Source organism: Perognathus longimembris, chromosome 28 (assembly GCF_023159225.1).
Source record: "Perognathus longimembris pacificus isolate PPM17 chromosome 28, ASM2315922v1, whole genome shotgun sequence".
Lineage (NCBI taxonomy): Eukaryota > Metazoa > Chordata > Mammalia > Rodentia > Heteromyidae > Perognathus > Perognathus longimembris.
The window spans coordinates 88,377,238-88,392,310 of NC_063188.1; the positions used below are offsets into that span (position 1 = coordinate 88,377,238).

Consider the following 15,073-nt stretch of genomic DNA (forward strand, 5'->3'; position numbering starts at 1 on the left):
ATTTTACATCAAATACTAAATACAAACCCTGAGGCAAAACAGTGCTCAACAGAAGTTAGTTGCTATCTTTATTATATGTTTCAAAGAAATATCGATGCATTTTTCCCGCTAACATTTCCCACAGTCCTCAAGCTATATCTTGATACACAGTAGGCATCCCAAAAATGATTGTGGCTTAAATGAAAGGCAGTTGAACCACAGAAAACCTCTTCAATTGATTAATCATTGACTTTTAGTTTGGGAGTTCATCTAATTCACTAAGTGATTAGGTCACAGGAGACAACTTTATAGACATGTGAGATCCTAGGAGTGTTAAATACTTGCAGAGATAATCAGACTTTGATGTATTTTCCTTGGGGTGATTGCTATAAATAACTACATTACAAGTAGTAGCTAATTGGGTAGAAGAAACTGTAACAGGTGCCTTAAAGCTGAAAAACACTAACTTCTTACTTGAGCCCGTGAATTAACTAAAATCAGGATGAAAGTGAGGCCTGGATCCATTCTCTCTTGCAATCCTTTTGTAGTTATCTTGGAATCCAGAAAGAAGTGGAAAGCCTGACAGTCATCTCACTGTAATAAGGCCTCTCTGGACCAATCCTGAGAAAATAAGCTGCCAAGACCACTTATGACTGTTGGCAGCCACCCATGGCCACCAAAACACTTCTGTGACTGGGATTATGTAACAGTTACACATGCCTTTTACCTTGTCCCCAATTCTTTCTCCCATATAAAGCTAGAGAAAATTTCTGTTCCAGGAAGAGTGCAGAACTTGGATTGAAATGCTACTTGTTCTCTTTTTATGGTATGTGGCCAAACCTGACATATGGAACCCAGAAATTTTGTCCTGGATCCTAAAATCTCCTGCAACAAAGGTAACAGTGCTGCTGACTGGTCTACACTAAACCCATCTCTGCTGTTCTTTCACATCCCCTCAGCAGACAGGTAGACCACATATAAGCAAGAAAGTCACTGTGACTCTACTAGGGCTATAGAACTCAAAACTCACTCAGCTCCATGGATGGCAAGACCAATGAAGAAGATCACAAAGAGATGGTGTGTGTACCAAAACACTTCAAAGTAAGACCTTCGGATGGTTTTGGTGGAGGAGGTAATAATTAATATGAGACACAATGTGATCACAATTCCAGTGATTCCTGCCAACCGAGTCACAGCCACGTACAGGCCTCCTTCAGGGTTCTGTAAAATAGAAACACACACACACACACACACACACACACACACACACACACACACACGCACATTATCACAGGTTCTCAAATGCAAGAATTATAAAGGTATTTATAAAAGTATTTAAACTTAGACTCATGTCCACCTTTGTATAGTTCTACTCATTTCTCATGGAGAGATACAGACTTGGAGTAAATATCTCTAAATTTGAAAGTAATTTACACAGTTGAGTAGTCACAAGAAATACAAATTGGTGCATAAAAATCATGAATAATGTCCTGAAAGGGTTAGAAATTCTTTCTCTCTTTGATTTGGAAAGGGCAACAGTGATAGGTTTTCCAATGTATTCTGGGAATACCTAGCACCTGAGGCTGGGTTCACCCAGAGTGGATCCTGAGATGAGAATTTATAGGCAAATGATTTAGGTAGAAGGTGCTCTGAGAGAAATCAGTAAGAAAATGAGGAATACACAGAGAAAAAAGGGGAAAAGACAAAAGAAAGCATGATCTCAAAGTCTTACCGAGGACAGCTTTTGCATGATCCTGCAGGGGAGCTCTGGAGGGTAAGATATACCAACTGGAGGCAATGAAAAGGGTAATAAATGACCTACACTAATAACTTATTGGATAGGGATGCCAAAGGAGAGGTTACCATCTAGGCCAGCCTGCCAGCAAGGTCAGTCCTTGGAAAAGCAAACAGCTACATGTAACCAAAACACAAAAGCACTCAGGGGGATCTCAGATAAATAAAAATGACCCCCAAAATCTGTGCAAAGTATAATAATGTCAGTTGAACTAGTATGTCCATATTGCCTCCCTTATCCATCATTGGACCAACAATGCAAAATGTAAAGGAAATTTAACCAAGATATTACAGAAAAAAATTTTGGTAGTACCTAATTCTGTCCCTAAAGAGATAATGCAAATTTTTTTCATGTCAGCTCAAGGATAGCAGAAATATTAAGAATGTTCTCTTGTGAATTTTTCCTAAATATAAGGAATATGTGCTTGAAATTTAATGGATAGTCTTGTGGCAACCTACTCCATTCAGCATATGAAAATAGCTTGGAGCTTCTCTCTGGGTGTTAGAAGCTTCAACCATTTATGAGATGAAAGAAGTCCTTCACTCTGAACATTCTTAGGTCTGCCCCTGAAAACCTGCCAAGTTACTCTCAGTACACCAAAGGTTAACAATTAGCAGATAAAAGCCACACCCAGCTGTTATAGGCAAGGAAGAACAAAACACCACTGACAACTGTCAGCTGGTGTTTGATCTGACACTAAGAACTAGGCCAAGTGCTCCCTAATTTACACAAATCATTTCATAGAACATCAGCAACAAATAAAGTTACTCTGTTACTGATGCAGTGAGATGCTTTGAAATTGTGTTTGAGCCCATATAAAACATAAGTGATAATGTTTGTATAACTATTACTCATTTAAACCCCTTTGGGTTCTTTCTGCCACTTAGAGGAAAAAAATAAAATAGGGACCTCAGAACCATGCCTAATTCCTGATCATACCCAATTCAAAGCAAATCCTTGCTTTTTAAAACCATCCTCAATACCGCCTAACACACGTGTAAAGCCTATCACAAATCCCTTCTAACAACTCCCTGAGATTTCTTTGTGGCATGGATATTCCCTGTGGCAAATGGTCACCCCAATTTGTTTGATTAGATATGACTTCCTTCCTTTATTCAACTCATGGCAAATTCATGGGTGAGTCTGAGTTACTTTAGTCTCCATGTATACACAGTTTCACAGGCTTAAGGATCTGGAATATAGCTGGACCACCTCCACACATGGGAATCTGAAGTGCAGGAGACATTTTCTCTGTTACATATACACACGTATCTCTCACAACCAGCCAATTTCTGTTACTATTCTTGCCAAGTCCAGTTCTTCAGTCACTAAAACAAAGGCTTCTGTTTCAATAGGCTATAGAGCATCTCAGTCAGGAAATGAAAGGTTTACCTTGATTCTTTCTCGAGCAAAGTTGAGATAAGTTTCATCATCTTTGTCTCCAATTTTAGATAGTGCTATTGAATAATAATCAGAATTGTTGACTCGGGCATTCACACACCACTCCACATTGAATAGATGTGCAATGGTGTGAATTGCTAAACAAACAAAACAAAACAAAACAAAATGGCGGGGGGAGAGAAGAGAAACAAGGAAAGTGAAAAGTATGCACAAATTTATCATAATCTGGACTTCTAGCCACAGCCTCCAACTCTATGATAAGTCGTAGGAACAAAAGGGTGGCCTAGAAGGGTTATAAACACGACCAGGGTCTACAAAAAAGCAAAGGAATCTTGGTGGCTAGCTCATTTCTGCTGTAGGATTATGAAAATCCCTTAACATCTATGGTCTTGAGATAAAGATTTTGAGCTAACATTCCTAGAGATTAAACCAATTTCTAGACTTGTAGAATAACTTCTCTCTCCAAGGGAGTTAGTTATACTCTCATTATCTCTCTCTTTCCCTAATATACCTGTGTTTGAACAAGAAAATTCTATATGTACTATATGTAGTATATACATAATAACTGGTCCACTCATATAACTCTGAAATTATCTCAGAGAGATTATAAAATTGAGCCATGTTCATTACTTTACAGTCATTTATATGAGGTTTACTTGATGCCAAGAATTGTTATCAGTTATTTACAATTTCTTAAGCCTTACTATTTGGTATAGGTACAATTAATATAAGCTTATCATACAAATGAGGAAACTAAGACATAGTAACTTCAAAATCTTGCTCATGGTCACTTACTCAGGAAGTAGCAGAGCTACTAGGATTGTTCCTTCTTGTATCAAAATACTCATCCTGATAATTATATAGTAGATATGACTACTACGTGCATTAATAGGATGTATTATTTACTATTTATCAATGCATGTTTATTAATATGCATGCATATTACTATTACACATGCTTTTATTATCATAAAGTAATAGTTGTAATAATGAAGGTGATAAGTGCTTTCTTAAGGGAGTTTCAGTTTATGGACCAATGCTGCTGGAGGTTTACTGCAAAAAATTCACATGTCTACATGTGCAGCTGGGTAATTTTGTAAAAGCAATGAATAGAAGCTCTCATATGTAGACTAACAAATATCTTTGGTACTAAAAAGGATGAGATTGGCTACCAAGGCGTGTTTTCATTTTTACAGAAAGATCCTAAAATAAAAAAGCTTTAAAGACTAAAGAAACAAATCGTAATATTATGTAACAGAGTTGCAAACAATTTTGCACAGAACTTATTTTAAAACTACAGCATATCTGACTACCACCCAAATGGACCCATAAAGTCTGATCTCTTACACATATGTATCAAAGAATAGAGTAGACTGTCTAGGTACAATTTTTCTTTGCAATTTCAAATAGCTTAATAAGCTTACCAGAGTGAAGTGCTATCATCCATGCTACCATTTTATGAAAGGTGAGGTTCCTGTCCAGTTGTCTTCTAATTCTTGTTGAGCAGCACTTTGGATTAAGAGAGAAAGAATGGCATATAAATCATTAACAAGAAGGATTAATTTAATCATTTTTTGTTTTTGCCAGTCTTGGGGCTTGAACTCAGGGCCTGAGCATTGTCTCTGGCTTCTTTTTGCTCAAGGCTAGCACTCTGCCACTTGAGCCACAGCGCCCCTTTTGGCCTTTTCTATATATGTGATGCTGAAGAATCAAACCTAGGGCTTCATGTATAGGAGGCAAGCACTTTACCACTCGGCCATATTCCCAGCCCACATTTTTATAATGTATAATCTTAGAGATAATTTACAAGATACATGAGTGGGCCATTCATTATATATACACTATATATACAATATATATTTTATATATTATATATGATTTCTAATTTTCACAACCATTCTCCAAATGACATCTTTCTATGCATTTGATGGATGAGAAAATGTAGATCCAGAGATGTAGTCATTTTTCCTCAGGTCAAACACACTATGGGAGGTCAGAGATATGACAAGAAACATCATTGACTATATAACAGAAAAAAACAAGGACCATCACATTTACCAAAAGCCTGTGCAAGGATCTACTTTAAGTGTTTATATGCATTGATTCACTTAATTCTCACATCAGTCTTATTATGGAGGTACCACTGTTACTAATATATACCAAAAACAAAGGGAGAGAGGAAGATTATCCTACCTTTGCTCACATAATGATAATAAGAGCAGAGCTGTGATTTAAACCCAGGCCATCTGATGACAATCTGCATCAATATTCTGCTCTTTCATATCCAACCTGATTATCTTGACAATAAAAATAATATTTTGGTCCACATTTCAATGTATTTCTCCTATCTGTGTATGTTAGCTGATTTGGGTTTGAATGGGGAATGAGGCCAATGCTCAAAGAAGAAAAGAAAAACACTAGTTGAAAGTTGAAATGGAACTTTGCTCTTCTAAAAATTGGAAAATTTCTAGTTCTAGCTGCTTTGTTCAAGAATCTAAGTATACTATCACACAGAAGACTTTTTTTTTTCCAGTCCTGGGCCTTGGACTACACAGAAGACTTTTAAGAAGAGAAGAATGTAATATCCAAAATATCTTACATACTGAAATACTTGTCTGTATTTAATTAATGTGTCTGTGTTTAAATAATGGTCTTACAAATCTTTAACAGGTATTTTTAAAAGGCTGGTTAAAATATATTTTATTAAAATGGAAAATTGAAGCTACTGCGCACTAATAAGCCAGTGGAATGGGTCTCACCAGAGTACCTCAGTGTGGTCAATGGTAAACAAACCTGAAGGGAAGCCACAAGTCCTGCTGAAACTGGGCTTCCAAGAAAATGATCTTACCACTTCCTGATTAGGGGTCAAGACAGATAGTTGGTAGAGTGGGAGGAAAAGCTTTGCTGCTTTTGATTGCCCAGGACCTTTCTGTTCCTCCTCACCATGAAGATACCATTTTTGTGCTTTGAGACGTTTCTGAATTATTGCTAGCCACCAACAAATTACCCAAGTTGCCATCCTGTCCCATAACTTCCTCATTGAACTACATCTATACTTTCTATAATTGACTTTGAAAGAGGAAATTCTTCTGAAAGCCTTGCTCAACTTTAATAAACTCTCATTCTAATGCAAGGACAATAATTGAGACACCTTGTCAAATTTCTATGCTCTATTGAAACTATGAATTTTGAGAAAATGAGAAGTGGAACTAAAAAGAAATATATATTTAATGGGGTACAGTATGAGTTTACATAGCTCTATTTTATGTACATTTGGTCTCATCACATGCACTATTAATCTGTCTCAACTGGATATTTACATACAATTTGGGAGAAATGGCAAAGTGCAGCCATCTACCAAACTCAAGAAAAGGAGTTCACAATGTCCATGCTTACTGATGGTAGACTGTGGGAAGAATAAGAAGAACAACATCATATTTACATAGTACTTTTATAAATTTTTTTTGTTTTTTTACTTTTATAATTTTGAAATCACTAGTTTATTCTCTGTCTTCTTCATTCTTCCCTCCATCATTCTTCCCACCATCTATTCCACACCATCTTTGATGTGGCATAGGTAAATGATGCCTATGTCCTGAATGAAGCCAGTGTACTGTAGGGTTTGTTGTTGTCACTTTGGGTTTTTTTTTTTTTTACAAAGATGATATTCTTTTTATAAAAACGAAACACTTCTCTACCCCCATTCAAATGTTTTCTCTTTAGAGGAAGTAAAGCCTGAGAAACAGGTGATGTTTTCACCAGGATGGTTAAGAAATCCTGGTTACCACACAACCCCAAGTTGCATTGCTCTGAGCTTCCAAGTCCCATGAACAGCACATGTTGTAATAGCAGCATTTAGACTTTTGACTTTACAGCAAAGATCCTCATGAGAAGAGCCTCAAGGCAAAGGTAAAACAAGGCTATTTTTCAACAAGGGAGCTCAGCTCTCTATCCAGATAAAAGAATATATTTTTAAAAATTAGCAGCAAGCAATATTTTGTCTTACACACATATCGTGTTGTTCCTTCTGGAATTCTTAACCTGAAGTGTGAACTTGGCACATGATCTGCTTTTTCCTATTAGCATTAAGATGACTGAATGTGCTATAAATTACGTCAAAAATTGTAATCCCGGTTGCTCATTGAAGTGCTATAGAACACATTTCATCAAATCTCCATGTCAAGTGAGTGAGGTGGGAACAAAATGAAATGAGCGTGTTGGGTGACTGTGCCACAAGAGACCATTTGCTTTTCTACATGCCACCAACAACTTTGCAAACTGTTCAGTGGCTATGGTTTGGTATTAGAATTCCTCCATGGATGTGAGTGTTCAAATAATCTAGGCTAAACAATGTAAGCTAGAAATGACAAGGATCAACATCCTTCTGAGGCTACAACTAGCTTCAGAAATTTGTTAGTAGGAAACTGTGAGAACAAAACAGTCTGAAAACTTTCAATCCTTCTGCCTTTGCCTCCCCAGTACTGAAATTTAGGCCCTTACTACCATTCGCAGCACTGATTCTTGGCATTGATTGGTATTTTGTCACAAACAAAATTTCGTTGTCCAGGTTAGATGGTTGCATCCAGGAGCTTCATCCACTAATATAGGAAAAAGAAAAACCTATTCATAAGCATGGCTTGGCTCATGAATATTCTATAATAGTTAGCCTCAGAAACCTCTGGTTTGATTTTCTGAAGAAACATTTAGATATTGGCTTTGAGAATTTGAGGAAGTGTCAAATTCTTGCTCTTACCGCACTGGAACCCCGGAGGAAGGATAGCAGATTTCGACAGACTGGCAGCAGGATCAGCATACAGTTGAAATTCAGGCAGGCTGCAGGGGCCCTGGCCAGGGCCAGTGCTGACTAGAGGAAGCAGGATAGGGAGTAGGACTGTGACTCCTGATCAACACAGAACGTCCCACTCTCACTTCTCCTTGTTCCCAGCCTGAGTCCACACACCAAACCTCTTAAGAGATCTGGGAATCAAGGTCATGAGAAACAAAAGAGTTGCTTTTAGGGCCTACTGGGACTCTTTTTTTATCTAAAGTTGGCCATTTAATCCAACCCAAGATTTGATTATGAAAACTTTCATATATAAAGAGAAGTGGAAATAATTTTACTATACATCTTGCATATCTATGTTTTCTTCCCTCTATGCATGCATCAACTAATACTTTTAGTCCTTTGTACAGTCAATTGTGACCATCACCTCCTTTCTTCCTCCTGAGTACTTAAGCATGCATATCATTAACTTGAGTTCAGTATTTAAATTGTACCATTTTGAGATTGGAAACAAAGTTTTCTAACATTTAGACTGATCTTAACAGTAACTTAAATTGATAGACTGTGAAGTGAGCCAGACCCAAAGAAACAGACTCTCTCTTTTTCCTCACTGGTAATAATTAGTATATATCTAAGATAGTCCTAGCAGAGGATCACAATAGCTCAATGATTATTTACATATAATCATATAAGATGATGCTAAGTGAAATGAACTGTAAGATATGGAAACAAGCCATTTTCCATTGTTGTTTTTATGTTTAATGTTCTATGTGAATTATTTCTTTTCTCTTGTGTTTTTCTTCTCTATGGTTTAGCCCCTGTTGTCACTGTATTTGATTTTTGTACTCTGTGTATTATATATATATATATACATATATATACATACATATATTTGTCTGAATTAGGGAAAGGAAGGGGAGCATCAAAATGGTGAGACACAGGACAAAGAGCAAACCAATGCAATAGCAATACAAGACAATATGTTGTAAAGTAGCTGCACAACTTAGGGGGGGATTGGGCAGGAGGGAAGGTGGGAGAAAAATGAGGGAGGAGGTAACAAGAGAAGGAGGTTTGACACGAAATGTACTCACTACCTTACCTATGTAACTGTAACCCCTCTGTACATCACCTTGACAACAGAATTAAACTTAAAAAGAAAGAAAGAAAATCAAGGACCTCCACTACAAGTTCCTTAAAGTTTCAATATGTAGAGAGGTTGATTTTCTGAAGATCGTTTCACTAAAAGGAGGGTTCTGCATGCACAAAAGCTATAGGATTCAGGTGACTTAGAAAATGTGCAAAAGTAGCTGCCCATCAGTGGCTAACGCTTGTAATTTTAGCTATTCAAGGAGGCTGAGATGTGTGGATTAAAGTTCAAAGGCAGCCCATGCAGAAAAGCCTGTGAGACTCTTACCTCCAGGTAACCGCCAAAAAAAGCTAGAAGCGGAGCTGTTGTAGAAGTGGTAGATAGCATTAGCATTGAGCAAACAAAAGGAAACAAAACAAAAAAACTCAGAGGAAGTGCACAGTCATCAGTTCAAGCCTGAGGACCAGCAAAAAAAAAAAAAAACAATATATGCAAAAGCCCATTTATTCCACATGTGTCACCCACGGGTAGATGGCTCCAAACTGGCCTTCCATTCCAGAAATTTCTCCTGTAAACTAAACAATGGCACATGGCTTGGGGGAATGGGAAGGATGTTTCTTGGACTCTCTGCCATGCTTTTGTTTGTTACACTGGCAGGCTTTAAATGACTCTTAAAGAATTTTCAATGGAGGGAGTGAGGCTGCTAGTGCTGTTTGGGTGGGTCATGAAAACTTATTTAAAGTATTAAAGGAAACAATAACAAGATTAGACAAAAAATGTGAGCCAGTCAGTGTTGCCCAAGATAAAATTATACTTACCCCAAGGAGTTTTCTAGTATAAAAGTATTTATCTTGACCATCATAAACTCGATAGTACCAGACAAAGAGGAAGACATTCATCCCCAGCCACATCAGCTGCATAAACAGAACATTGCATAATGTTTTTGTGTCTCAGTAGGCAGATTCCACACAGGAGAAGAGTCAGATGAAGGGCAGGACTTCCCCAACTTCAGCTTTTGACAAGATACCTAAAAAGCTGGCTGCAACCAGCTTAAAGCTAGTTCTTTCCTACAACAAAGTCACTTTGCTTTTCTGTAATTAAACTTCCCACCCTATAATGTTTGTCATAATTATTTTACTCCTTAGTCAAGGAACAAATTATGAACCCTCTGTTTCATCTCATTTCTTTCCTTCTGTGCTTCTTGACTTTAGAGAGGTAGATCACACTGATTGGCCAGCAAAATAAGAAGGGAAGAAAATATATCAGTAGTCCTGTCCCACTACCAACAGGACATTGAATTCTGCTTTCAAAGAGCAGTTACCTCCCTGTACCACACATCATGCCTCCCCAGCTAGTGGGAGTCTCATCAGCTAATGTGACTAGCCTTTCATTCTACTTAGCAAAATTTTCTTCACTCTTGAGGAAGGGGATGTTGATCATGAGGGAGCAGGTGAGAGAGGCATGGGATTTAAGGACAAAGTGAACTTTCTAGATTGTGATTTTTCATTTCATCCCAAGCATGATTTGTTTCAATCTTCTCCCTGTGGCTCCATAGTGATCTTTTATTAAATATGAAATTACTACTCATTGTTATTAACAATGAAACATCCATAGATGCTTGAGAAAAGTCTATCTGTACAAAGAAATTGCTAAAACAACTTCTCCATTTTTTGATCTTGTCATGCTAATCTGTGTCCTCATTGTCAAGTAGATGAGTGGATATTTTAAAAGAAGGTCATTTCTTAGGGAAAATTGTAATAAGAGCTAAAGGTATAATAATCCAACTTGCTTTTCATAGGTGTAATAGTCTCTTAAATGTCACTAAGAAGTCAAGTAGACAGTTTCAAATCCTCAGACATCTATTTCTCCCTAGAATACTGGTTTGGTATGAAATATCTTTAATAACAAAATATTTGCTGGTCTGATTCCACTTATCTAATTTCTTTCTAGCTCTAAAATGAATGATTCTCTATACTCATGATACAGTCCTTAGAAAAGTTCCATTTGCAAATATTCTTTTTATTAGCATGCTTCTATTATTGGCTGTTTGGAAAAGCTATTTAGAAATAACATTTCTTTCTACCCAATTTGTCCATAATGGCTTTGTTGAGAGTATCATCTTAATAGCACAGTTATATCCTTTATGTTCAAAAGCAGAAACCAATGACTAATTGAAATTTAGCCAATCTTTACTTATATTTTTCTCGAAATAGGTTATATTGCTAAATATAATTGCATATTATATATAACATATGAATCTAGACAGTTGATTTAAATTATCTTCTCTTGGATTTTGGTAAACTTCAAAAATAACTGAAGTTGTACACTTCAGAGAATAAAGGAAACTTTGTTTTAACTTGAATATTTTTGGTGCTATTACTAAAATAAAGGTCAATTTCCCATACATGAGTCTATCTTCTCCTTATTATTTAAAAAATGATAAAAGTTTTAATTGGCTGGGGATTTAGCTCAGCAGAACAGTGCCTGCCTGGCAAGCACAAGACCCTGAGTCTGGTCCTCAGCTCTGGAAAAAAAAAAGAAAGAAAATTTTTAATTGGTTATTTTAAGTAGTTTAAACACATGGAAAATAGAAAAGTTTGCCTTTGAGTAATTAATGAACAACTCAGAATTAAGGATACTTAACATGAACTGTCTTTTATTCTCTCTATGAAATGCAAACTTAGTACTCCTAGAAACTCAGAAGTAAACTAAGAGAATTGAGCATCCTAGATGTATTTTTTCCATTAAGAAACTTAGAAAAATAAATTTAGTCTGCACACAAATACATGTTTGTTCATACTGAAAAGCAATTTCTCATACACCAATAACCAAAATCCCACCTTTGCCCTATTTTGGCTTCCAGGAGAAACTAAACATATGAAAGAATTCATAATTAATCTGTTGCTAGTACTTACAATGACAAAGATGGAGACCCCTTCATTCACAGCCCAGTTCCCCATGGTGGCAGAGGTTCAATGTGCTCTGCGTGACTTTATTCTATAGTGTGTCTTTTCTTCCTATGAGGAAATGAAAACAGTGGCCTTGGTGCAATAAGTTTCCTTTTCTATTATCAGAAATTAGCTAATCATTGGTCAATTGCAAAAGCTTGTTTCCACAACAACTTTAAATCTTTAAACCACAAACTACAGAAAAACAGATTGGAAAATGAATTCAATATCTATACCTGAGAAATGATGGAACTCAAAGGATGTTTTTCAGTCAGTGAACTTTTTTTTTTAACTTATCCAATCTGCTTGCAACTTTCAAGTCACTTTACTAACTGTATCTTGGTGCTGGATAAAACACATTAAACAAGTGGGACACTTTTTGCCAGGCCTTTATGACAGCATGTATATTTTCGTTGAGAAAAGTAACAAAAGCAATAGTAGATGCTATAGGAGGCTTTTCACACACTAATTTACTTGGTGTACATATATGTGTGTGTCTATGAATGTGCATATGAGATGAAATACATTTTTATGCATACACACAGTACACTAGCATTCACATACATAGAAATTCATTTGATTTTCTCAATCACTATAAAGTGGTTTCTATTATTATAATTACACGTGAAGATGAGGAAATGGAAACTCAGAGATGTTAAGTTGTTTGGCCATAGTCACAGAACCAGAAAATAACTACGTTGAGATTTGAAACCCAAATGCTATGGTTCCTCAGTCTGTATTTTTAACTATGATATTAGAAGAAAATCCTGGCCATAATCTCTATCCTATATCAACTACCTACTGCTTCAGAAAATGAAAATGTAATAAAATGCCAAATACTCAGATGACAATCATGTTCCCAGGTAGACAACATTTCTCTCTACTGTGCAAGCAAGTCAGACCAAAGGTATGTCAGATATGGTTGGTGCCAAAGCTAGATGTAGTAAACCTTTTCCCAGATTGCTACCCTGTCTTCGAGAAATGAAAAAAACAAAAGAAAAATAAAACAAAAAGAAAAGATATATGAATACCTTTAATTACTATGAACAAACCACATGGGTTAGCCTCAAATTGTGAGAAATAGTAAAACAGTACAGTTTCACTTCATAATATTCAAAGAAAGGTTCTCAGTTCTGACCTCCATGATCTTGGAGCATATGTAATACATATAAAGGGAAGCCACTCTCCTGGTTCAATTTCCTAAAGAGATGAATTTAGAGAAACACAGTTGTACAGTAAAAACATGAGTAAGTTACATGCTTGTTTGCTCTCTAATCTATTCTAATTTCTTTGTCCTGCCGTATTTCAGAAATAATTATAGTTGCCACCCTTTTTGCCTTCTAACTTCTGGTATATTTAGCTAAATGGGAAAACACAAAGGGGAGAAAACAGTGTTCCTTCTCTTGGTGTTTTGTTTGAAGCGCTATTCACAAGCTGGGTGCAGCCCCCACTGGTTGGCTTCTGTTAGCCAATACCACTGGAGCTCAAGCTTTTGCCAGATGGCCCTGTCTGCTTCACTATTATACCACCTCCTCCCAGCTCCCTTCTAACTCTGAGGGTGCTAACCACTTCCTGGAAATCTTTATATTGCTTCTGCACTCCCTGTTGGGATTCTTCACTTTTCCACCATCCACGCACCAACTTCCCGATATGAAATCCCCTCTGTTGAAACATGGTGTTTTTTGTTTTTGTTTTTAAATTTTGTATTGGGCTCTGAAACAAAGAGTAATTCAGATGTATACTTTTTTATGTAAGTAAGGAAGTGAAACATATATGCCTAATGAGTTACAAAATCCCTTAAAAACCTGTTCTTCCTCCTCATCTTAGTCACTGTCAATCTCTTCCTCACAAATAATTCCTACTCTGTGGAGCTCTTTGAAACTCAGCAGTGCTCTTCTGTGCCTCTTTCCTCTTTTCTCTTTCCACATTCAATACTATCTCACTCTTCAAGTCTTTCCTACCATTTCCCATCTGCCCCCTGAAGTTTGTGCCCTGCTGGGGAGGCAATGAGAAGGGGACTGTGAATAGCATACACTAAGAAACTATCTTCACTGTCTCATAGAAGCTTTAAAAAAAAACATTTTCCCACTCCCTTTCCCTACCTCTACAATTTCAGAAGAAAATTTGAAAAAGAAAGTACATTTTCTATAGGTAATAGACCATTCCCTCCTATTGACTTTTTTCCTCCCTTGTGAAAGTAATCACAGAGCTGATGAGTAGTGATTTCTTGATATCTGTAAGCACCCCAATCTGTTTCACAGCTAGAGGAAGAGAAATCAATTGTGAGTTCTGCAGAATTCAGTAGATTCTGTGGAAAGGAAGTTCTCTTTTGAGAATGCTGTTTAAGAAACCTGCCCTGTACTTTGCTCTGATAGACATGCAGAAAGGTAGATAAACAAGCAATGGGATTGGTAGAATGGCATTAATTAGACATGGAAAATTACGAGATTGAAGCTCTAGGAATCTCCCAGACACTTTGGCTTCCATTGTCTCCCAAACTGGTATTGTCAAGTCAGACTGTGGTAACCATAAACATGGGCTCACCAGCCACAATAGGCAACAATGGCCAAGAGCTTCAGGCTTGTAATGGAGTCTTAGACACCTCTAAACAACAACAACAACAACAACAAAAACGAAAACAGAATAGAGAAACAGACCCAGGTTTCCAGGAAATTCCCTTGTAGCCCAAAGTGCAGGTAGACTCCTTATTGTTACAAGATGAGAAACTTTAGAAGAAAGGGAGATATATTATTACACCAAGATACCCAACAAGTTTCACTCAATCACTGTACTCATTAGAGTTGATGACTTCTCATGAGTCATCCTCAGGCAAGGCACGTAAGGCAGATAGAGTGGGAGCATGACACTGGAAAAAAGATCTGGAAAGATCAGGATACATAGCAGAGCGAATAAGGAATGAAAGTCCACTTTTCTAAATCTGGTTGTTAACTCTCATGTGCCACTGCACCTAGTTTATTTGTTGAGATAGAGTCTTGTTGACTTTTACCAAGGCTTGTCTTCAACCACAATTCTCTTTGCCTCCTGGATAGCTGGGATACCAGGCATGTATCACAATACCTA

The 15,073-nt window shown here is 36.9% G+C and overlaps 1 protein-coding gene across 1 annotated transcript in view; it reads right to left on the reverse strand.

Annotated features, from left to right (window-relative positions):
• Positions 1 to 12,079, reverse strand: part of LOC125343754 (cytochrome b-245 heavy chain) — a 33,797-nt gene extending 21,718 nt beyond the window's left edge. Inside the window, exons 1-6 of the mRNA XM_048336286.1 lie at positions 11,960 to 12,079; positions 9,863 to 9,958; positions 7,928 to 8,038; positions 4,599 to 4,683; positions 3,167 to 3,312; positions 1,010 to 1,200 (exon numbers count right to left, since the gene is read on the reverse strand). Of these exons, the coding sequence (XP_048192243.1) occupies positions 1,010 to 1,200; positions 3,167 to 3,312; positions 4,599 to 4,683; positions 7,928 to 8,038; positions 9,863 to 9,958; positions 11,960 to 12,004 (674 nt within the window). The 5' untranslated portion in view covers positions 12,005 to 12,079. The remainder of the gene's footprint in view (positions 1 to 1,009; positions 1,201 to 3,166; positions 3,313 to 4,598; positions 4,684 to 7,927; positions 8,039 to 9,862; positions 9,959 to 11,959) is intronic.
• Positions 12,080 to 15,073: the final 2,994 nt, after the last annotated feature.